Below are 25,676 nucleotides of genomic sequence, written 5' to 3' on the forward strand. Positions count from 1 at the left end.
TTAAAGTGACTTTTTATCTAAACTTATGTCGCTAAAATTCTTGGTAAACGAAATTGCACACTTGCGTGTACATGTTCTAGTATTTTAGTTTGATGCAACAAAAATAATCTCAAAAACTTTGGATTTTGAATCAGTTACTTGGCATTTTTAGCGATTAGACAAGCTTATAGTAAACATGAAAATGCACGAAAATATCAAAAACTTGCAGGGATCAATTAAGCAACCCGAGCAACACATTAAACAGCTATGCACCAGCAACAATAACATTAATGGCAACAAAAATAACAACAACCACAACGATGCGACAGCACAACAACATTGTGAACAGCCAAACAATAAATGTGTTTTGACTTTGCTGTGCAATGAAAATGTCTCCAGGGTCAATTTCAAATGCGTTTGCATGCACACACACATACGCACATATGCTTATACGCTTACATGCAAATAAGAGTTCATACATGAGCAAAATATACATAGATTAGTGTAATTACGAGTCGAGCCTGGAATTGGAATGATGTCGATGTTGGGCTCAAAGGCATTTTAGTACTAGGCAATTGATTGAGAGCAGAGATATCAGAGTGAAAGAGATAGAGACAGAGAGAGAGAGAGAGAGAGAGAGAGAGAGAGAAAAAAGAGAGTGCGACATTAACAACATGATGTCGGTTTGAATTTGGCATATGGCAATTGGAAATCCAGCTTTTGATTTCATTTCATTACCCATTGCAATTTCAACTATGAATAATTGAATATGTGCATTGCATACTTTAAGGCATCAAATTGCCATTGCGATTGTTTGTTGTTGTTGCTGTGTTATTTGCCGTGCTTTTGGCTAATTCAGCTGGAATATGCTTATTACGCATTAAAACTAATTTAGCATTGCAATTTTGTTTAGTCCCCCCTCTCGTGCAACTCATTCATCCTCCATCGTCACGTCACAAGTGAGCCAATTTACAAATTTGTATTTAGCAATTCGATGTTTGCGTTTCTATTGCTGTTGGTTCGGTTTGTGCTTGTATTTGATTGATGTCAGTTTTAAATTGCTAAACATTTAACGTTGCTTTGAGATAACTAATTGATGCATGCGTGCATGCATTAAAAGAGTCCACATGCTTGTGAAGGTTAATTATGAAAGTTGTCGTAGTTCAATGAAGATGCAATGATTAAATAGCCATATTAAACATAATATTCGCATATGGATCTAATAATTTAGAATTCTATTGAAAATTAAACTCTTTCCGCACTCCGCAATCAATTACTAATCAAAATGCGCTTTCGAAAAATGCAAAAACAAATTGAATTAAAAGAACTGCAAAGCGAAACGTTCAACTTAATTGTTTTCCTCTCGCTCACACGCTCTCTCTCTCTCTCTCTCTCTCTCTCCTCTTTTTAAATCTATATGTAAGCACATTCTGCCCTCTCTATCTCTGTCTAACACTAGCTGTCCTTTTCCATTTATGTATCAATTGCTTACTTTTACTGCCCCTGCGCTTTTGTCTAGTCAATAAAATATGAATTATTTGAAATATTTAAGCGCAAAATAAATCAAATGCCAACACTCGACATCAAAGCCAAAAATAATAGAGAGAAAAGTGCCAGAGAATACCGAATTTACAGCAGTTGTTGAATTTCATGTGTGCTTGTTGTTGTTTCTTTTCATATTCAGGCTGAACACAAATTTTTTTATCAGCAAACAGCACAAATTTCGTATACGCCATGTTATTGTTGCCACTTGCCAGTTGCCAGTTGCCAGTTGCCAGTTGTTGCTAGTCTTGTTGTTCTTGTTGTTTTTGCTGCTGTTGTCGTTGTGGTTGTCTAAATAAATTTTTTATTGACCATGGTTAACGCTTCAGTGAGCAATAAACGAACGAAGAGGGGCGGCAGGCGACGTCAGGAGTGTGGGAGTGTGAAAAGCAAAAAACCTCAGAGAATTTTGCAGTATTCGGCGTCCCGTTGCCGCTGCCACTCTGGCCAACGCCTCGAAGCATGCCACAAGTTATTTTACACCCACACACACACACACATTGGTCGAGGCCAGTGAAGTGTATTCGTGTGGCAGTTTGTGTGTGCGTGACTCGGTTTGCGTGTGTATGAAATAAAATGCTCGAATTACACATGTTATACAATTGTTGGGCGTAAATATGATTATGCTGCTGGGCCCAACAAGGCCCAGAAGCCAATCCAAGAATCACTCCTCACTTCTTTCATCCACCCCCAACCCCAACCCCAATCTTTATCCCAATCCCAAACGCAACCCCAACTCAAACCGAATCGAAACGAAGTGACTTCTTGGCATGTTCTTTTATGATATGTGCGCACATATTTCGAATATTTATCTTCGGCCTTGTGATTTTTATTCACTCTTTAAAATATGTCGAATTGTTGTGAATTTTTATTATTTATATAGCTATAAATGTATTGAACATAAGTTACTTTGGTTGACAATGTGGCATATTTTATACTCCATGGTATATTTTAAACGTATATATATTTATTTATTCTCTATCACGTTCAAATATACCAAGGTGTATTCTTAAAATATCCCAAATTATATTAATTTGGTATGGTATATTATTTTGGTATATTTTAAGATTAATACTCAAACCGAATAGAAATGAAGTGACTTCTTGGCATGTTCTTTTATGATATGTACAAACATATTTCGAATGTCTATCTTCGACATTGTGATTTTTATTCACTCTTTAAAATATGTCGAATACTTGATTTTTTTTTTTGTATAAATGCATTCAATATTATAATGCAGATATTATACATAAATAACATTGGTAATCTGTGCTGTAATTGATGTTTAAAATCGCTTTTGGACACTGTTATATATACTGAAATTAAAAACTTTAAAATCTCTCCTCACTGACAATAATACTATCGTACATTATTATACTAATAATAATCTGGCAACTCTGTAATCACCAATTACTTATACATAGATATTCAATAAAGTCAGATCTTATGCACACATCACGCAATGCATACACAACAGACACTATAAATTGTATTTCAAAATACGACAGTCATGTATTTATTCATTTATTCATGTTAAATCGATTCCATATACATTTTATTGAAAGAGCATCTGAAGTTTATGAAGCAATTGTCTTTCGCTTTATGGAATTCATAACACGTCTTCACGTCAGGTTGCCAAGTTCGATATGAAAGTGTCGGACGCATTTTATTCCTTTTAACTTGAAAATATGTTTTTTTATTTTCTTATTCACGTTTTGTTTTTGTTGTTGTTGCTGTGTTTTAACGTGGTCGTTGCCCCTGAAAGTTTAAAGCGGCCACGTAAAGTGCTGCGAAAATGAAATGAAATTAATATGAAGTTTGACTTAACGCCTCATAAATCATTGTCCAATTTTCATGTTGTATGCCCTGCAGCACCAAGTGCCAAGAAGCAGCAAGCAGCAGCAAGGACGAGGACGAGGACAATCTTGTGGTGTCCTGGGTGACTGTAACACAAACACACTTAAAATGATTGAAATATATGTGTGTGGCGATATATGCGTAACATGGTGCTACATTGCAGCAGAGCTATATATAGACTATATACTACATATATGTGTATATATATATAAAGATGACTCGCAGTGTAGACGAGGACTGGCCTGAAGACTGAAGACTTCCTCATTACACGCTTGTCACGTGCACATTTAACGATTCGCTGCACACATATAGTACACAGTGACATAATTACACATACATACACACATACATAGACTAACACCAGCGTCTGACAGTCATTCATATTAATATTGTCGGTCAAAAAACCTCAAACAGACACTCTACGAAGACGCAAAAGGAAATGAAATTATTGACGAAGACTTTTAAAGTAATCTAAAGGTTTTTATTTTAGTTTTATCACTTTATTTACCTTGGCTTTAATATGAAAGCTAACTACAAATTCTATTGACTTTTCAATTTTTTTAACCATTTACGCCCACAGTTTTCACTTTCTACCGGTTCTAGCTTAAATTGATGTAGTTTATTTAAAGCCCAGTTGACAATTGTCGAAACATTCGTGCAACATTAATGTGTGATAAAAAAGTTATATTCCAACTAAAAATGTACGAACTGCACGATTTGATTGTGGTTTTGTGCGACAAGTATAAAAATTAATAAACACAAAAAAGCTTTATTTATTTACATATAAAAATAAATGTAAAAGAGTTATTTGTTTGCAATTTATACTTTGTTATTCTGTGTTTTCAATTATTTTAATATTTTACCTATTGCACTTGTTTTCAATGATGCTCGTCCATACAGATATAAAATTATTATTCAAGCAACTTTAAGAGCTACATTTAATTTAATTTTTGAATTTTAGAATAATAATTGCAAGCAAAATACATTTACTTCTGAAATCAATTGAATAAATAAATGATAAAATGATTTGCCTACTATTTAATCTCCGTTTACTGATTCATAAAATAATTTAGTATTTTACCTTCATTTCTAAGAATTGTTCAATAGAAAAAGTAATATATAATATGTAACTGTAAACTATAAACAAATTACTTTTACACAATTGTATTAAATTCTCCTTTACTGCAACCAAATTACATTTACAGCAGTTCTATTTAGTTTACTAAACTACACTTTAAATTAAATTAATTTATTGTTATTAACATGGTTTTTTTTTTACTGGCTTATCAATTGTCTTATTATTTTCTTAATTATTTAATAATCATTATAAATTTTCATAATAAGTATGTAAAATAATTTACTTATTTTTAAGATTTATTAGCTAAAACCATTTCACTTTAGGACTACAATAAATTTAATACACTTATTAAAAAAAATTATAAGTACATCTATTTCTTGAAACAATTTATTAAATAAATTTATTAGACTGCTATTGAATCTGTTTTTATTGTCTTGTTGTTTGTTTTCTTTATTGTTGCTAACAATGAAGTTAAGTGATAATATATTAATAAAATTAACAAATTTAAAAGACTGTAACCAAATTACTATTTTGGCAATTGCACTTAAATTTAACAAAAAATGTACGCAATTTTTTTTATAGAGCTCTTACTCTCTTGTTAAATATTTTATTATTTATTTTTAACTGAATATTCAATTCCACAATAAAAAAAATAGTATATACAATAGTAAACTTATTTTAAAGAACTAAATTTTACAACTAAATTACATTTAATTTGGTATTCGTATAAAGAATATAAGTAAAAGGATTTATATACTTTGGAATTTAGTAAACAAAATGATGCTGATGTAGTTTGTATTGAAAATACCATTTTCCATTATTAATTAAATTAATACATTGCCTACTTGCTGTCAATAAAATTCCACTACTTGTATTGTACATTTGCTAATTTTAAAGTTTGTCTTACAGCAGCCAAAATTCAATCGCAGGAATTTCAAGAAAAACATAGAATTTGATATTCGTGATTAAATTGTTGAGCTGAACTCTTAAGTTTACATATAGTTGCACAGCGGGGCATTAAACTGAAGGAACTGGACCACTGACCACATGCACCACATGACGTCCTTTAAAACATACACACTTACACTCTTACACACACACACACATACACATTGAGATTAAGATAATTAAACATGCTGCGCACGTGCAGCGACTGCTTTCAACATTTTATGCTCAGATATTCGAGCAAAAACAAATAAAATGCATGGGGCGTGTTTATATGGTGTCTGGTGGTCTCTGCTCTGCTCTGTTCTCCTCGACTTTGGTCTGGTCTGGTCTGATGTGGTCTGGGCCACAAATTGAACCACAAGTAGCTCGTCTAACTGCCACAGCACAGCACTAACTTTATGGGTCTGCTGACCGAGGGAATTCCGACAGTAATAGCAACAACTACAACAACTTGCGGCTGTTGGCAATTTTTATATATTAATTAAAAGGAATTTTACGTGCTAATGAAATAAAATGCCACAAGCGTGTCCCAAGTAAGAATGTGTGTGAGTGTGAAAATCTACAAGAAACGATGTCGACGGCGACAGAGTTTCATGTTTTATGTTTTATGAAATGAAGAAACATTAAATCTTTTGCCTAGGATTTCGTCGTACATATCACAATTTGTTTCTCCTCAGCCAAAAATGAGATGAACGGACATTCACATTAAGTATACGACGCATTCTTACGATGTTTTTGATGAGCTTGTGCGCTTGATCGGAGAAACGTGGCTCAAATTGTTGTAGTTCCATAAGCAGTTGCTGTAAAACTGAATTCAAGCAAGCACAGAAATGTTGCTTTCAAGTTGGAAACAGAGTTGCGACTGCAACAAGTTGCGCATACGCCATGTTGCATCGAACCAGCGAACTTGAGGGTGAAACTGTTAACCGTTAATATTAAAATAATAATGAGTTTTATATCTTTTAAAATTATTATTGAATTTTTCTCTTTTCGAATTTTGAATTCGCAATATTATTGTGCCTAGAGATATGCTTATTTAATTACATTTTATTGCGCTGCATAGTACATTAGAAACGCAAATGAAATTTCTATTTTCTAATAAACAAAAATGTAGGAAAAATATCCATAGGTGTCTGTATGAGTGTTGGCATGCAGGTAAATATTTGCGTAACCCATAAATCTATAAAATTTAATTTTAAGCAAATAAATCACAGCAAAAACACATACGAGTGTAGACTCTCCTGTGTGCTATGCAGTTGTTGTCTAACATTTTGAGCTGCCCATGTTTACAGGCGATAAATACTGTAAATACACAAAGAATTTTTGCCATAATTTACGAGAAAACTGCAAATGCCAAAAATGCATGCGAATTGCCAAATGAAAAGTGAAAATTGTGAATTGTGAATTGCGAATGTGAGTAAAATGAAAACCGCAACTTGCTACGAAAAATCTATAAAATCTCTTGGCCACAATCTAATCACAAATAAATGCTGTAAACTCTAAACTTTGACTTACAACACTGACTTCAATCAATATGCTATTCTATGTTTATCAATTTTGACTTTAGTTGATACGGCTTTTCAAGAGATTAGCAAAATATTTAGACAGCTTAAAGTTTTATAATGTAAACTGCATTTATTCTCTTAGCCAAAGTTGGTAAGTTTCTGTGTTGTTTGCAAGTCATTAGAAAGACTTCATTAGGCACACACACACATTCACACACTTGGAGAGAACTTGTGGTCAGCTAAGCCAGATAAGCAACTGTGCTAATGATTGCCACAGTTGGGCAATGCAAATTGACACGTCAAGAGGTCAAGCAAGATATCAAGAGCAGTGCAAATAAAACTATAATTTCCATACCGCAAAGAAAACAGTTTTCTTACATTGTTGTTTTATTGCTTGTAATGGCTTGAAGTTGTTAAGCAACCCTCGCAACTAAACAGCTGCAGCATCATCATCGCCATCATCAGCTTTGATATGTGGCGACCCTCCGGGGCTCCTTCGGCTCGGTTGCATAACTTGCACAATTTATGCATGAGAGCAACAGAGTTAATCCTACAAGACGACGACGACGTCGATGCGCCGTGGGTTGCCAGACATTGACTGAGCCGTGGAAGAAGGGAGGGGGAAAGAGGGTCGCTTTGTTGTTGTTTGTAAGTAGCAGGAGCAAAGGCAAGCACAACAGCTGCACGGGCATTATTATTAACACCAAAATGACAAACAACAACAGCAAACGAGGACAACGAAATGAGCAGCAACATCAATATTAGCAACAACAACAACAATAACAACAACGGAAGAACAGAATAACTGAATAACAACAGCAGATTCCATTAAATCCTCAGCTTTAATGTCAAACATCAATATGCAAGCAAAATTCTAAAATTATTTCATCTTGTCATACTTTTCAATTGAGCGCATTCACAATCACAGCTTAAGACAACGAGTCTTTTAACAATAAATGCCAGTTGAATGCCCGTCTCCAGCTGCTCGTCTCCTCTTCTCTTCTCTCATTCCACCGTTCACCCATTCGGTCGTAATGGCGACAGAACATGAAATCACTGCCACATATGTCGGCCAATAACTGACATTATTGACTGTTAATATCCTTGCAGCTCACGACAATAGTGCAGAAAGTTGTACAACTTAAAGGGCATCGCACACAAAATGCCCTCTAATTAAATAATTATTTATAGTTGAAATACATTGTTTTTAAATATTCATTTCTGATATAAATTTATGATCTACGTGTCTAAAAAGTACAACAAATTCGTTATGCTCACTATCATTATCAACACACAGTCATCATTCCTTAAATTTGGTAGTGCAATAAGTCCGTGTTTCTAAATATTAAAAAAGAAAATCTTAGAACTCCAAAAATCAAATTACATTTAAATCAAAAACTTATTTAAATAAATTATTTTAATATTTTCAATAATCATTTGTGATGAAAATGGTTGATCGATGCGTCTAATATGTTATCATAGATACCGGAAATTCTTTATATTGACTATCGATTTAAACACACAGTCAATGCATCATTCCTAATATTTCGGAGGGCAATAAGTCGGTGTTTTTAAATATTGAAAAATATGACGAAGCTATTTGGGAAACTCTAAAATATATGTATATAAATGTTAATCTAATAAATATGTACAGAAAACTCTTTATGTTGATAATAAGAAACTCACAAGAACGTCACTTATCCAAAGCAAATATTAAATGAAATTTGAATAATAATCTCACTTAAACTTTTCCATGACTCACAAATACGCCCGCTTTGAAGTTGGGCTAAGATATTGGCAAGTGCCACATTTCAATAACTGAAACGCCAATTAAAATTGTACAATGGGTGTGCTTCGTTGTCGGTCAGAAAGTTGGCGATCCTGAATCGCGGCCAGCGACGAATGTCAGTTAAACGAGCAAATAGCCAAAAACAAACAGTCACACACATGAGCGCGACATCTGCATCAGCCAGGTCTGGCTTCACGAACATATATATGTATGTACTATATATATATATATATGCATATATAGATATAGACATGCATGTGTATATGCATATACAATATGTACGCGAGCAGCGTGCCAGGAAGCGCAGACAGTGACGTTGAGGCAGACAGAGAAAGAGCTGGAGGGAAATAAACAAGAAGAGAAGGAAGGAATGGAAGAGAGGGAAGAGGGAAGAGAGGGCAAAGCCCGGCATATCCTGATGCATACTCGTATTGCTGATATGCGCTGGTAATTGGTATTGTTTGCCCGAACGCGTGGTCAGAGCCGGACACCGTTGCAACACACAAGGACACACACACACACACACACAGAAAGGTACGTCACACATACATTTGCACCTTGACGCCAGCAAAAAATACACATGGAAACCAATGTCATGCAAACAAGCCGCAAGTGGGGCAAGCACACGGAGCACGAGGACAATTAAAGGGGGAACGGCAACATGCATAAACAAGCAACTAGCAACTATTAATTTTCCATTATAAACAGAGGAATGAAAATGGACGACAGACACTTTGAGATGAATACGGAGTTGGAGTTGCACATCGAATAGCGCATGGAGTTTGAAATTGAGTAATAAAAAGCGACTCAAAACGTGAAAAGCAATAAGTCGCATATGCAGATGAGAGGAGGAGGAATTTCATTAATACGTTATTTTCTTCTACTAATTTATTTTTAATTGTAGACTGTAAATGTGTCTCAAGACTTTCTAACCATATTTAATGACTTCCCACTTTATTTTATAATGTATGTTATGTTATGAGAAAGACCTACAGATTACCATACTTTTTATTATTGCGCACATATCAAAAAGCGTATTTTTTAATTCCTTAAAATTTGTTTGGGAAAACTTATAAGTTATTCAAGAATTAATTACAGCTGTAATGGGGTCTTAATTGTTTTGGTTGACAATAGTTGGTATGTTTGGTATATTTTTTATGAACTAGTGGTATACCAATATACTAAATATGATACGGTATATATCAGTATTTTTTCGCTTTATTACGATTGTATATTGCAACGATAAGTTTTGGAAATATACAGAGATTATCTCTCACTATCACTCCTAGGATTACAATCTAATGTTTACTCATTAACATTTAATGGTATCGTTCAACATGGCAGTTTTCATAATGCATTGTAATTATAAATAAAATCTATTTTTATACCCGCCACCCAAAGGGTAGAAGGATATTATAACTATGTGCATCCCGAAAATGTATAAAGTATATTTATTCTTAATCAGGGTCAACAGCCGAGACGATGCAGTTATCTACTACTGTATGAAGACCTAGATCTCTGAAACTATAATTGATAGGGATCTAAATCTAAGAAACGAATACCATACGTTATTTTAAAACGCGATTTTTTTCGCATTAATGATTCTTGAAAATTTGGTTGTGATCCGATTCAAATTTCAGAAATCATTTATTTTTAATGACCTACTATTTTGTAGTCTATGGAATAATAGTTTTCGGTATATTTTTGGTATATTTGTAAAATACGGATGGCGGGTATCTCACAGACGAGCGCAATCCACTGTAGTTTTTAAATCTCCATCTTAGTCTAAATCATTTGTTGAAGGCACCTTTTGAGTTAATATTTGCTTAATAATATAAATATATTTGCTATAAAATATTAGCTTAGCGATGGTATTATTTTAATTCTGTTTCAATAGGAGCCTTATATTGATCAGATCAAATAATACGTAAACAGACAGTAGTCTGAACAACTTATTCAGCTACACGAAGCGACCATAAACTCAGAGTTCAACATCAGCTATAGTTGATTTCTGCATATTGAGCAAAAGCCAAGGAAATGAAAATCCAATGAAAAGCCTCACCGCGTACTATGTTAACGAAGAATACACCACCTATCCAACTTTCACGTTCGTTTTGTTTGCACAAGCACGAAAAGTTATTAAGATGCACAGACGTGATTTTGCATGTTTTAAAAAAGAAGTGAGGGCGAGACAACTATAAGAATCATGCTTTCAACTTTGGGAATGACTTGGCTTGAAGACACTTAAAGCACCTTTAATTTTGTTGAATAAATATCCATTAGCACAAGCCGAACCACAACCAAATGTCGTCGGTTTTAAAGAGATCGGCAGAGACACAAAGAAGATTCAGGCTGATACTAAATGAGAAACTGTTTGGAGCAGCCTCATTGACATGCCTGACAAGAATTGAATTAAAAGTTTTTGTGCTGCGCTTTTGTGACTCTCCAAAACAAATCTAAAGAGCAGCTGAAGAACAGAGAATGGAAATCTGCGCGCCGCGTTTCAATTTTCATTGTGAGGCAGAGAAAAAAGTTCCAGCCTCAAAATGCGCATTTAAATTGATTTGTAATTCGCGGTTAATTTGGTTGCCGTTGCCTCGTTATGTCGTTGTGTCGCTGTGTGTCGCCATTCTACCTCAATGTGGTTCCATGCTGGTCAATGGGACTGTTTTATTCATTTTTTCCGTGCTCATTTTTCCCTGCTTCATGTTATTAACGTAATTTGACAATGGAAGCGTGACAGCTGTGGCATTTTTTGTTCACATTACCATCCCTCCTCTGGGAAACTGGGACACTTTATAGATAATCATTGCGAATATTCATAGGCTTGGGTGGCTAGGGCAGAAGTGTAAGAGGAAATAGCTTTCAGGGTCCATTGAACTTATTAATTATTAATTAATTTGTTAACTTGTCATAAGATCATTCTATGCATATTTAAATCACAATACATGTGGTTTAAAATCTGAATATATTGTATGATGCAAAAAAAAAACAGAACATGTCATTTTGTGGGATTAAAACAATAACAATTAAAAAAGTGTTAATATGTCGAGCAGTTGTAAAAAGGTGGAGCTATGAAAGGAAATGTTATCAATACAAGGTGAATACACTAAACAAACAAAACGTGCCCTATAGAATCACAGATCATTTGGGGTATAAGCCAAGTGTTAAATCACGAATAATCACAAAACACCCAATTGTGAATGCATATTTTGAGCAAAACTGCAATATTCAGTTGCAGTTATATAAATCCAGCTGCCCATGGGGGGAGGGGGAAGCACACACATTTCGATCAAAAACAACAAAACAATTGAATCGAAAAACCAATCAGTCAACATAGTTACCTCTCTGCAAAACATAGTCCACATGCTTGCCACATACATACCACATACATCTGTACTGTGTGTTTCGGCCACAGCATGAGCCTAACCCAAGCTGAGGCCAACTCACTGAAAATGCAACATTTTGTGCCGAAAAAGAAAAACAACAATACAAAAATTAATTGATGACGCATCCACACACACATACACACACTCTCACACATGACGCGCCAGCACTAATTGGCAGTAAGAACAACAACAACAACAACTACTACTACAATACCGTTATGTGGACCCACGAAGTCGATTTGATAACAGGAGACCGAGGGTAAATCCACTGGTTATGAAACGACTGCAGCCAAAGGGCGTGGGAATCGGCGAGGTGGGCGTGACAGAAGGCAAATCGATGCAGACATAGACGAACAGCAATCAATCAATTAAATGCCTGACTGCAACAGCTATAACAGTAACAGTAACAACAACAACAACAACGGCAACTGGAGGCAACATAATGTTGTCCATTGCAAAAACTGTTGCCGACTTTTAGGCGCTGTCAAGAAGTTGCAAGAATATTTGAGATTTATCCGAGTTGTTCAAGTTATTAAGAGTGATTTTAATTGACATCATTTATTGCGGATTTTTTTTTTGTTTGACAACTTTTTGATAAAACGTTTCCGGAAAAAGCAAGCGAAACAAATAGACTTCAGCTGCCTAATGATAATCCATCAAATCACGATGGGTTCCAATATTATTGTTCTAAACTGCTAAAGGCAGCGGAAATATTCAGATTTGAATACATTATTAAAACAAATTCGTAAAATCTTCTATAAAAGTAAACAAAACATTAATGTGTTTTGTGATATAAATAAATTGGTTGTCCACTTTTAGATTATATCTGTAAGTAATAATGGTAAAAAATTATTTACTTACCTGAAAATATTAAATTGCTGCTCTAAGCTTACTAACATTATTTCACCTTCAATTGCTTATCCCTACTTTCACATAACGACATCATTTTGCGCTAATAGCTTCAATTGATTGTGTATAAATCAAAACATAAAATATCCAACTCAATCAAATAAATCGAAACGCCAATAAATAAAATACATTTTTGGCTTACGGCTGGAGTACTTAACACCGTTGTGTCGATTGAAATGAGCTCAGTTCACGTTACATTTTCGCAGCAAAATGTTAAAAAGAACATTGTGTATTTGTATATTAATTGGATCCTTGCTGGGTGAAGGTAAGAAGGATATATTTACAATATTCTGCTGAACCAATAATAAATTTATTCTCTTTAGCCAACTCACTCAGTTGTTTCAACTGTAGTACTTTGACATCGTGTCAGAATCCCAGCCTTCAAGCTTGCAACAATGAAGTTGCCATTATCAATAGCTATTGGTTAAGTACTATTTATGCGGGAGTTTCTTTTATAAATGCCAGCGACTCCTTTGAGTGTCTTTATCTCCCGTATTCGGCTCATATTGGTAAATAAAATTCTAAAAATTTTAGCTTCATTGATATATAACAATTTTTTCGCTTTCTTGTTTTAATTTCAGATAATGAAAGCACCGTTCTTGAATTTCGTGGATGCGTCTTTCGTGATATCGACATTTGCAGCTTGCCTCAGCAATCGAATCGAAATGTAATTGATTGCCACGCCTGCAACTGGAACTACTGCAATCGAAATTCGGGTTCGTCTTTCATAAAAAGTAATTCAATCAAACTAATCACATCTCTCACTCTGATTACCTACAAATTATTAAAATGCACTTTGTGAAAACCAAACAGGAATAAAAAAATTAATATTATTAAATGTGTTTTCCATATTATCCAATACTAATAAGTAATGACAAGACATGATTTCACTTCTCTGAAATGTGAATCATTAAAGATATTTATAAGCTGGCTTACACATCTGCTTCATATTTAATTTTGATTTAACTTCGAACCGAATCTATAATAAAAATTAAATGTAATATGATATTTTGAAATATATTACAATTGAATAATTAGTAGGATATCATAATGATCCTAATAACAAGTGACATAATTTATATTTATTAAATTTATTTGATTCACATTTATTGATATAAATATTTTGTAGGAGAAGAAATAAGTAAGAAATTCTCAACATAGCGCTCACTTCTCAGTAAAGTTTCATAGCAGTATTAAGTGGAACTTTAATTAATATTATTTTATTACAAGTTTTTCCTAAAATGAAGCATGCAGACAATAATATGTTTATTTATGGCTCAACAGAATTTAATGATTTACTGTCCATGAAATAATAGACGAACACAACTGTTCTGTTCATTTCCATAGATTCCAACCGTATTTATTTATTTAGGTTTACTCACATAACAGATTGAATAAACGCTTCTCTTGACTTCTCCTGCTTGGTGGAAATTAGTTTGACTGCAGAAATCAAGAGTGCAACATGTCCATTAGAAGTCTAGTATTTTTATTGCTGCTGCTTTATAGCTTTTATATGATCGAAGCCCAAAAAAAAGGTGATTAAATAATAATTAATTAAAGGCACATACGAATATTTGCTTTATATATATTTTGTCTGGGCATTTAAGCTAAACCCACAAGTGATTCGATGAGAGTGGTCAAAAGAATGAGAACAAAACTGTTGAATATGATGGAAAGAATACATCAATAGAAGAACTAAAACTTGGAGAGAACAACAATGCGGTTATACAAACTCGTCAATAATATCGACGGTTATACAAACTCGTCAATAATATCGAAATTGACTTAATTATTATTTGTGATTTTTGCGTATCTTATCGTGGTCTCGTTTAATTATCTACCGCAATAAATATTTATTTGGAGTAGTAAAGGAACACCCCTAATCAATGATTAGCTCTGAGTACTTAGTCACTATTGTGAAATCGCCTCGCCAAAATAAAAGTTATTTTGAATTTCTTATTCTCATTTCTTCTCTTGCCAAGAAGCAAAGCACAATCTTATCAAGTATCCGCCCCGATGCCATATCAAGAAGCAGATAACACCTACGTCAAACAGATGGTAAAACAATTTAATTTAAAAAAATATATATTTTCTGCTACCTATTGAGGTAGTAGTCGGATGTATTCATGGTTCCTAATTGTTAATCCTAGGTTCTCTAAGCGTATATCTTGGCCAGCATCAGGCCCATCGCAGTGGCTGCGATTGTGTAGACACTGCTACTCATTTTTCCAGCTGGATTCTTATTGCACTTATTGCCCGAGCAGACATTGCAGGTGCTCCTTCTCCAATTGTAACTGTACTCCGGTCTCAGCGACAGGCTGCATGGAGCCACATCTGGATGAATGCAGCCATGGAGCTGATGTGTGGCTGTCGTGTCTACAAAAGACAATTCAATGTTTATCTCTGGCAAAAGTATGAATATGAGATAAAACTACTTACTGCTTGCGAATGTGTATTTAAGAGCGAGGCAATCGAATCTCAAGCTTGTCAAATTTCTCACATTCTGATGATAAACGTTGAGATATTGACTCGTCTCATTGGCAGCTGCATTGGTGCAAGTTACTTTTTTGGGACTCCTGCAATCATTTGGAGTCACACAAGTGTAACAGGTGAGAGAAGTGGCTGCAAAGCAGATTTAGTTTAAAATGCATCCATTTGATATTTAATCATTTCTCTTACCGAACTGCACACACATGAAAGCGAGCAGTACGCTGACAATCAAAACTTTGTTATACATTGTAGCGCGATCTTGAAGTACTCTGCTTAGCGTTCCAGACTTTACTAAACACTTTGCGAGATTAAGAACTCATTTTATATGGACTAAAAAAACGGTTGGCGATAAGTGCGGTATGTTGTGGGTACTTCACCAGGTTGCTAGAAGTCTACCCTTAAATAGTTAACAGCCGGCATGAAGTCATCACGATTGACCGTCTTTCACAGATTAGCTTATCATTTAAGCAATGTGCGCTGTAAGGTGTTTGCTTCTATTACTTAATAGTTCGAATTCCAAATACTCTTTGCTTTTGAGGCAAAGCAATAAAAAGTTCTATAGTCTACTATCTTGGATCCCAATATTATAAACTGTCGATAAAGGCGAATACGCACATGTTTTTCTTGAGTTATAGGAAACAATTTTTGTTTTAGTTGCTGTTTAATTTTTAAAATTTAATTTCAATAGGGTGGAATATTTAGATACGAGTAAATATCTGCCTTTAAAATATTATTTGAATTGATAACGATAACTGTATTTAATTTGAAAAACAACACAACGTGGTCGTTATGTAACTGAACTATAATATGGTTTTGATATATCGTACTGGAAAAGATTTACTTGAATAGTTTTTAGTTTATTTTAAGTATACTTTCTAAAAGCGCAAAAGAAACTTGTATTATAATTCACCCAAATTTAAATGCAAAATTAAAATATTCATTAAATAAATTATTTGTGTTTAAATCATTTTAGCTGTCAAGACAAGGCCGAGAATAGATGCAAGAATGGTAAAGCTACTTTTGCTAAAAGTACCAGCAGGTTTACGATTGCACAGATCCCAATCGCAGACATGGCAATTTTGGTACCAAGTGTTGCTATGACTGATGTTAAGCTTCAGTTCGCACACATCTATTGCCGAATGAAAGCAGCCCAGAAATGCATGGGTTCTAATATTGGCTGCAAATCGAAAGATATTTGTAAACTCTACAAAACGAAACTATACAATTTGAAACTTACACGGGTTGAAAGCGTAGGTGAGGTTCATGCACTTGAACTTGTCGCTATGAGCAATAAAGGGCACATCTGCATGCATTGTCGCTAACCAGAGACTTGAGGCATTTGCTGTGGCATCGTTGCAGACTTGTTGACTGGGTTGCAGACACGAATCGAGTGTATCACAGCTTAAGCAGGTCAACGAGTTGGCTAAATAAATATATTTATTTGTTAAAGTGTTTCTCACACCATATAGCTCACTTCTCACCAAACTGAAGTCCCGAGATCGTCACGAACAGCACACTTAAAATCACTTTTTCCCACATATTATTCACACACACGTACGTTAAGAACACAAAAATATCACAGACTGAATTATTTTACTGTAACCCCTTGGGTTTTGTTAACAAAGATATTCCTCAACAAAATTAGTGACGATGCTTATATAAATTAGCTGAGCTATCTATGAGCCTGCACTGTTTGCAAACCCGATAATAGTTTCTAAGACAGGCAGAAAGAGGACAATTCCCCGCCAACAATTTTGTGAACCACCATTTCTTTATGACGTTTTTGAGTATCAATTTTCAAAGGTATTGATAACAGCACATGATAAAGGTGCACAGTTATTCGGTACTTTACCGTTTTAAAAGAATTTTGTCAACCGTTTTGGCTTATCTATATTTCAGACTTAGTAATCGAGAACAATAATTCAATTGAACTCACTTAATAACCTAATTTAATAAACACTTCTATAGCGACAATTTCAAGTATTCATTTATTACGACAAATTGCTTTAAAGCCCTTTTTTATAATACCTTAATATAGTAAGTATTATCTGACCTAAGAATTTGTTTAAGTTACAATATTTCAAAAGACAATCAATATTGAAAGTATTTATAATTTGAATATTTGTGCTCTACATTATAAGTAAATTAAACTAGTATTCTATTGTGTATAAAACATATACCGAAAATGCTTTTGATTCCGTTGGTTCAAAATAAAAATAATTAGCTTAGTATGCTATCAGACAATCATAAATAAAGTTAGCTCCTGATAATAGAGTGTTATTTGAATATACGCTTGTGACTCATTTCAATATCTAAACAAAACAAGAGAGCTACAGTCGAGTGTGCTCGACTTTGAGATACCCGTTGCACTTTTTGAATAAAAGCAAAACAGTGTGGTATTCATTTTAAAATATAATAAATTAATAGTCTACAAAAAACTAAAATTTTGCCAAAGGATTTATTTGGTATATTATAGATTATAGATTTTCTGGGGGGAAAGTGGGAAGTGGACAGACGGACCGACTGACAAATGGACTGATGGTCATATAGTCTCGCCTATTGACGCTGATCAAGAATATGTATTCTTTATAGGGTCAGAGATTCGTCTTTGTACATGTTATATACATTTCCTGAAGGCACAAATTTATAATACCCTACTACCCTATGAGTAGCGGGTATAACAAAAACTAATAATATTGCTTATCAATACTTTCTAATAGAGTCAATAATTTGAATACTTGCTGCGGATAAAAACGAGTAGAAAAATTTGCCAAATTTGACGAATCAGTATTTAAATTCCCAACTATTCAGCTTACCAAAAATTCCTCAATTAATGGAAAAGGAAATGACAAGTATTCAAATATATTTTAGACAAATATTTTATTTGAATTGTGTTAACAAATTCAATAAATAAATTAATCTTAAAGCGATCGCAGCTTAACCAAGAGCAAAGCCACAACAGAGCCAATCATTGTGTAAGAACTCTTGCTGAATGTGCCAGCCGGACTGCGATTGCAGTAATCCGTGGTGCAAGTCTTGCAAGTTTTGGCCCATGTTGCACTGTTGGTAGCATTCAATGTCAGACTGCAGACTGGAATTGACTCGTGGAAGCAGCCCAGAATCTCAGATTGTTTGCTATTGTCTAGAGATTAATAAATTATGAGTTAACTCCAATTTACTTGATTCACAATTTGCGACTTACTTGCGTAGATGAAATGGGTGAGGTTCATGCACTTGAAGTTAAGACTGCCATTTATTTGTGGCACATCGCTGTGGATGGTGCTCAGCCAAGCACTTGTTGCATTCGCCGTTGTGTTGCTGCAAGTTTGAGTGCTTGGATTCTGGCAAGATTGAATCGTATTACAGCTGTAGCAGGTCAGAGAGTTGGCTAAATAAATGCATAAAATATTATGAAAATATTCTTTTCAATCACTCATCTATATTTCTCACCAAACTGCAGGCCGACAAATGCCACAAGCACCAGAGATAAAATCACTTTTGTCCACATTTTGTATTATTTTCTTATTTTTTTTTTAAGAGCGAACGCAACTGTGCTGTTAAAGAACTTAATTCAGACTGGGTTAGGAACGGCACTCAGTACTTTATGTATGTTAGACTTCCACATATATAAACGCGATAAATAGAGTTTATGGTTCATAATATAGCGATAAGATTAAATAGATTTGAGTCAGCTTGCATTTGAAGTGTGATGACCAATCCAAGAGGTAAATTCCTCAATAGTGTGGTCGGAAATGTTTTATAAACAAAACACTGTTGCACATACTGTTTTCACACAAAACAAACAATTCAGGAAATAATAAAAAAGCGAAATATATTTTTTTTCTTTTCTCTTATCGCTTACGCTCAAAATAAAAGAGTATCAAGAGTATCATTGTTTTTATTGGTATATCAAAAAATACAAAATAGGGAAAGTAATGCGCTTTAATCTGATTTGAAAATATTACATAGTATTGAAAATATGGTAAATATGTTCTTCATTCGGATTAAATTTAAATTTAGCATATTGAAGAGCTCAAACATATTTGTTTTATCGATTGACATTTGACATTTGTGAAATAGTGAATATAGCGTAGATACTCTGATAAGATAACAACTAAGAGGACCCAATTTGCTTAACCCCATATTTCCTACTTTACACATTGAACAACTACCGAGTTTGTTGAGTACGGATATTATTTATTTGGATTTCGCATCCATGTATATTAAAGTCAACCTTTTAAATACTAAACAAATAAGTTGATAAGAATATAGATTAAATGTACAATATATTACATTCAACCAAAGAATAATAAATACTTGGTTACTATGTACTAATATTTCAAATACTATATATGTATACCTAATGTGAATAATCATTCTTTATATGGCAATCTAAATTTGACTCCATTATATTCCTTTAAAACAAAATAAAATTATAAATGCGTATCTTATAAACGATGACTAATTAGTTTACTTATTTTTCAAAAATATTTTTTAAAAAAATTTATACAAAAGGCTATATTTGGTATATTGATATTGTAATAAATTTAAAATATTCCAGATTGTCAGACAAATCTATAGGAATTAAGTAGACGTAAACCTCATACAAAAAAAAGTTCTTAAATAACTTCAAGATTTTTTATCTGATCGCATCCAAGTTTTCAGGAATCATAAAGATTCAAAATTTCGCTTATTATTCGATTATTGTCGATTTGCAAATTTGATCTGCGTGCAAATATAACAAATGCTGTCGAAAAAAATATAGCTCTATCTCTTATAACCTCTGGCAAATAGATGTTCATACAGAAGCCAGATGGGCTTACACTTTCTACAGGCATAAAGTTATGATACCCTTCTAACCTATGTGTTACAGATATAATGATAAAGGCGTATCTTATAAAGACGAAGTTCAATTAGTTTACTTATTTTTCAGAATACAATTTTAGCAGATGAAAGAACAATAAAGAAAAGGTAATTTTACTATTGCAAGACTTAAGTTTCCTTGTGTCGTTAAGCGAAAAAGACAAAACGAGTATTTGAAAATATTTTGTGACCAAACACAGAACAAGTATTTTGATGGGTTTTACAAATATTTCAAGAATAATACAAATACGATATGCAAATGTATTTACTATCAAAAACACAAGTATCATAACAAAATAGTCAATTTGCAATTGCAAACACGTCCTAATGTCTAAACCCAATGCCGAGCATTGGCCACAGCAAATAAACAAGAGAGAAACAAAAGAAGACAATATAGAAAAATAGATGACAAAATGAGTGCAAAAAAAAGGGACAATGTTTCAAAAAATTGAAAAGCATATATCAGCATCCTGGCCATTGCCAGGACATGTTACGCATAACTAAATACAAAGCGAGATAGAGAGAGAAATACAGAGCGAGACAGGATATACAAGTGAAACGAGAAATAACAACAAGAAGCATAAGCTTCTGCCAAGGATACGTTCAGGATATTAAATGACAGGACAAATGGCAAATGCCTGCTCCACCAACTGGTCCACCTCCTGCCACCTCCTGCCACATCCTGCAGCAGGTACTCGAAGGTAAACGAAAAGCGCAAATCCTGTGAACAAAACCAGGAGACAAACAACAAACAACAAATAGCTGCGGGCTAGATTTATAAAAATGTACATATATACGAGTGTGTCTCTTTCTGTATCTGTAACTGTATTTGTGCCTGTTTGTATGATAGGTAAACAACAGAATTACAATATGCTTTTTTAAAAATTAGAAAAACAACGTGCAATAGTCGAGGCGACAGGACAATAATGCTGTGATGCCCACGATAAGCATCCTTAGCGGCAAACCGAGGGCGACCAGAGGCAACCCAAAGACAAACAGAAACACAAACACAGGCTCAGGCCTTGGATGGGAGATGAGAGATGGGAGCAACGTGGGTTGGGGGACATGGCAAAAGTCGCTGGGATGACAGTTGAGTTACATTTCGGGTGTTTTGGGTGGCAGGGGGCGTGGCATATACGTTGCAACAAACTGAGTGCCATCGGAGTCGGAGTCGTCGTTGTCATTGTCGTTGTTCTACGAGAAACTAGCAACATTCCTATGCATTGCATTAATTTTCAAGTCACGTATCCTTTTTAATCCTGACAAGAATATTATTTCCATAAAAAATGGAAGCGAGAGCGCGCGCTCCAAGCCTTCACAGACACAGCCACATCCATAGTCACACACGCATCGTCTTCGAAATCGTTTGGAGCATCAAGCATACGCCACGTATGCCACAGCCGAATCATAGACATGCAAGCAAGCAGCGACACATGTATTTAATTTTATTTTATACACACACATACACACACAGATACATTGATATATACATTTCAGTTAAAGCATCAACACGATTGCCTAGTGTCAGCTTAAAGCGCGAATCCATTGCGTATGCGTAATGTGCCACACTTGCGGCTTAAAGGATTTCTGGTTGAGCAACAGCTAAAAAACGAACCACTCTGATTCTGTTAAGCATGTTAAAGACTTATTTTATGTTGCAGCAAATTAATACAAGTGCCGTGGCTGTCGATTTAAAAACTGTATATTAAAGAAATTAAGATATAAAGCAATAAAAAAAAAGTAGGGTCTTATAATTTTGAGAGGAACCTTTTTTAAATGCTTATCATTAATAAAACACATTTGTTATAATAAATAATTTTAATTGTTTGGATATTATTATGCAAACTTTAACTTGGTAACTACTAAAATTGAGTCATTGAATCATAATTCGTGAAAATTGTAAATTCATAATTCAAATTTATTGATAAAACTGTTATGCAGTATTAGACGAGATGTTAAAATTACAATTTAAGCACTTTCAATTATCAATGACTAGGCATGTATTCAAAAACCAAAACTTTGAATTTTTTTTATTTAAAGGTAAATAAAGAAATGTACTCCAATAATCTTGTATAATATTTATATTCCTAATATTTGATATTAGTATTATTTCAAATAGCAGTGTTTACGACCTACGAGCTTAAGATTTAAAAATACTATTATAAATGCAACTTCGTGACTAACAGCTTAATGTATTTATTTCTAAATAATTCAACAATGTACTCACTAACTAATAATAAGAAATATGAAAATATAAAAAACTAAATATAGTTTTGCATTAGTCGCACTGCCATTTTAGGGAACACAGCTGTAAGTAAATGATTAACTATTTTAACTTATTAATTAACAAACCAATTGATTTGTAATTTATAAGGCAATACTAAATATATATATAACTCACATTATTAGTCTCCACTTCAGCGGGACAGTTGACTTGAATGACTGACAGTCGAAGTGACCCCACGACAACTTCGAGTAACTATTCGCGAGGCAGTAGTTAAGCCGCATCTTGTTGTTGTCTTAGCTTATGGCTCTTACGGCCAGACAGACATTCGCCATTGTCTGACGAAGCTGGCGATAGCGAAGTCTTGGCTTGAACATTCTCCCAGCAAAGGACATAGAAAATGTGAAATTTGTTTGTTTCGTACATTGATGTTGAAAGTTTTTGCAGCTGCTGCAGCAGACAATGCATGGGAGTTGCCGTCTGTATCGCTCTCTATAGCTGTCCATAGCATGCCATGGGACTGCCTTATTATTACAGTTTGTCGATTTGTTTGTATTGCAGTCTACATTGTTGTTCTGTTGTGCAACAAAAACAACAATAAACTTGTTGTCACTTGTTGTACTTAGGAGCAGTAGTCTTACTTCGTCTATCTCTGTCTGGCTGAAGACATACAATGCTGGCCAAGCATCCTGGCTGCATCAGAACTAACAAGCAATCGATTGTAATAAATTATTTGCAGCTATTGTAATTTGTAATGTTGGCAAATGTCAGACAAAAAACGAAATTCCATCGACAGTTTTCCCCTTAACAAATATTGTATCTGAAATTTGTAATGATCTTTGCTAAGATCTGCAGGAAATTCATTTCAATTGCTTAACTATTTTGAAAATATGCAAATTTTCATTTGGCTAATGAAATAAATATTTAATTGTTGTCCAAGCTAATTGATCAATGTTCAGAGCACATGCAACACAAAGTTTCATTAGCCAACTACAAAATTATAGAGAGCAGCTGCGTCTCTTATGTTGGTCCATTCATCATGTGCACTTTAAGACACTTCTACAGGCAACTTTCAAGTATCATCGTAATTGACCCGGAAAGAGCTTAGAGCCAAATATTTACACAGCATGTCAGCTGAGGGATGGGCGTAGTCGAAGTTATCTCATATCAGTTACTATTCAACTGCCACCCTTTAAAAACTTCAATGCAAGTACACTTAATGATGGGCCCAAAGCAAATAGAAGTTCAAAAGACCAAAACAAACATTTGCATAACATATGCAAAGTGAACAGATACAGATACATTTGCTGCTGCACCTACAGATACTTTTGCACCTATAGATACTTGTGCAGATACAGATGGTGATACATATGCTGCGTACTTGTTTGCCTTCATAATTTTGGACTATCAACATTGTAACAATCTTTCTCTTTTCTTTTATCACATGTCTTTGCTGCACACTAATTGTTGATTAAACGCTGCAAATTGGCGTTTGGCCTCAGTTCCATTTCAAAAGCCAACGCCAATTGATAGCGTGTGTCCTATAGAATTGTCTGTCGAGTCTCTTGTCAAAGCAGTTGGCGATACGGCCGATGAGAAAACAGAGCAAAGTGTGAAAGACTGAAAATGTGCGTGAGCATGTGTGTGGGGGTGCATTTGTGTGGCAAGGAGCAGCGACTTGGGTCATTGCAATTTCGCACGTGAACTTGTTAACAGTGAAAACATGCCACATGAAACGGCAAATTGAACGAGCATCGCAAGATAGCAGGAAAGCAAAAAAAGGCGTTAAAGGAACTTGCAACTAGCAAATCGATGATATGAAAACAGCAATAACAACTTTGTTTTACCTAAATGAACACTGCTTGCTAGTGACACAATAAAAATAAAATCAATTACATTTATGATTTTTAAAGTAAGTAAATAAAAATCCACTTTAATTTGAATTACAATAAATCCCGCGTTCAGCTGCACGCGTTCTCATAGCAGTCAGCTTTTTATGGGCAGTAATATAGTGCAGCCCATTACCAGTGCTGCCCATAAAAACAAACATTTGAATTTTTCAAATTTGTATTATGTTTATCGGTGGTAATTTAAAAGTAAAGAAGTAAAACAAAAATTGCATTTTTCAAAGTTTGTATTTTGATTATTGTTGTAATTTAACAGTCTTCTTCGCCTTAAATGCCGCTAACAGAAGCAATCCAATCTCGCACTGACGCCACTCTGGAGTACACACCCGGATATTCTGGACGCGCGCAGCCATAGCCCCAGGAGACCACACCCCACAGCTTACCCTGAGCAACCAAAGGACCACCCGAATCTCCTTGACAGGCATCTTTGCCACCCTCACGCAAACCAGCACACAGCATGCGATCTGTTATGCTGCCAGTGTAGGCTTCATTGCACAGCGTTTGATTCACCTTGGGCACGATGACGGCACGCAGATTTACATCGGACTCCTCCCAGTTTTGTGTGTTGCCCCAGCCGGAGATGGTGACGAGTGTTCCATCATCTATGTCATCGTTCTGCTCCGGCAACTGCACAAATGCCTGTGTTATGTTTGACGCATTGTACTGCTCCAGTTCTAGCACCGCAAAGTCGTAGTCTATGATCTGGGAATTGTACTTTGGATGGCGATGCACACGCTTGATCGGCACCAGCACTCCGCCAGTTTCTTTGCGAGTGGAGCCAATCCGCACCTTGGCGCTGAATGTTGTGGAGCTGTCCACACAGTGGGCAGCAGTTAGAACGACACGTTCACCAATCAAGGAACCACCGCACATGTGATAGGAGCGCTGCAGCGAGATTTGATAGGGATACTCCTCGATGGTGGTCTCCACACCACCCACAATGCGTCCATCCAGGCGGGGCTGCCTCAATGGGGGGTTGCATTGCTTCGCAAGCAGCAGCAGCCAGCAAAAAGGAAAGAAGTAGCGTTGTCCAAGCGATCGTCATGTTGATTTGCCAGATTTTAAGTGGCCCTAGACCAACATTTATCGTCTTTATATACGATGTTGCTGGCGTATCAATCGCTTTTGATTTCGGGGTCAATCATTGCACATCGCTTGAAGGTGTCCACTTGGCCTAGTTAATCTGACGCCGCTAC

General features: G+C 34.9%; 5 protein-coding genes and 1 long non-coding RNA gene across 7 annotated transcripts; 2 read left to right on the top strand and 4 right to left on the bottom strand.

Moving 5' to 3' along the window:
* The first annotated feature begins 13,199 nt into the window (after positions 1-13,199).
* LOC132783565 (uncharacterized) lies at positions 13,200-13,869 on the top strand. The gene is made up of 3 exons (XM_060788809.1): positions 13,200-13,261; positions 13,320-13,505; positions 13,578-13,869. Exons 1-3 carry the CDS (start codon positions 13,207-13,209, stop codon positions 13,796-13,798), a joined length of 462 nt encoding a protein of 153 aa, XP_060644792.1. The 5' UTR covers positions 13,200-13,206; the 3' UTR covers positions 13,799-13,869.
* Positions 13,870-14,370: 501 nt separating this feature from the next.
* LOC132798591 (uncharacterized) lies at positions 14,371-14,870 on the top strand. The gene is made up of 2 exons (XR_009633954.1): positions 14,371-14,531; positions 14,604-14,870. It is a non-coding gene; the product is annotated as an uncharacterized LOC132798591 (long non-coding RNA).
* Positions 14,871-15,041: 171 nt separating this feature from the next.
* On the bottom strand, positions 15,042-15,787 carry LOC132798588 (uncharacterized). The gene is made up of 3 exons (XM_060810507.1): positions 15,676-15,787; positions 15,436-15,618; positions 15,042-15,372 (listed from the first exon to the last, which is right to left on the bottom strand). The coding sequence occupies exons 1-3, from the start codon at positions 15,731-15,733 to the stop codon at positions 15,152-15,154; spliced, it is 462 nt and encodes a 153-aa protein (XP_060666490.1). The 5' UTR covers positions 15,734-15,787; the 3' UTR covers positions 15,042-15,151.
* A 96-nt stretch (positions 15,788-15,883) lies between these two features.
* LOC132798589 (uncharacterized) lies at positions 15,884-17,373 on the bottom strand. 2 transcript variants are annotated; one of them, XM_060810509.1, is made up of 3 exons: positions 16,968-17,373; positions 16,724-16,909; positions 15,884-15,963 (listed from the first exon to the last, which is right to left on the bottom strand). In XM_060810509.1, exons 1-3 carry the CDS (start codon positions 17,023-17,025, stop codon positions 15,950-15,952), a joined length of 258 nt encoding a protein of 85 aa, XP_060666492.1. In that variant the 5' UTR covers positions 17,026-17,373; the 3' UTR covers positions 15,884-15,949. The 2 variants fall into 2 exon arrangements, with proteins under 2 accessions (XP_060666492.1, XP_060666491.1); XM_060810508.1 differs by lacking the exon at positions 15,884-15,963 and adding an exon at positions 16,381-16,663.
* Positions 17,374-18,347: 974 nt separating this feature from the next.
* Positions 18,348-19,073, bottom strand: LOC132793041 (uncharacterized). The gene is made up of 3 exons (XM_060802638.1): positions 18,937-19,073; positions 18,689-18,874; positions 18,348-18,628 (listed from the first exon to the last, which is right to left on the bottom strand). The coding sequence occupies exons 1-3, from the start codon at positions 18,992-18,994 to the stop codon at positions 18,408-18,410; spliced, it is 465 nt and encodes a 154-aa protein (XP_060658621.1). The 5' UTR covers positions 18,995-19,073; the 3' UTR covers positions 18,348-18,407.
* Positions 19,074-24,684: 5,611 nt separating this feature from the next.
* On the bottom strand, positions 24,685-25,521 carry LOC132784757 (trypsin 5G1; the record flags this gene model as incomplete). Its single annotated transcript, XM_060790590.1, has 1 exon — positions 24,685-25,521. A coding segment is annotated over one exon (774 nt), but the record flags the coding sequence as incomplete, so codon positions are not given.
* Between the last annotated feature and the right edge of the window lie 155 nt (positions 25,522-25,676).

The sequence above is a fragment of the Drosophila nasuta genome, chromosome 2L (assembly GCF_023558535.2).
Source record: "Drosophila nasuta strain 15112-1781.00 chromosome 2L, ASM2355853v1, whole genome shotgun sequence".
In the NCBI taxonomy this organism is placed as follows: domain Eukaryota; kingdom Metazoa; phylum Arthropoda; class Insecta; order Diptera; family Drosophilidae; genus Drosophila; species Drosophila nasuta.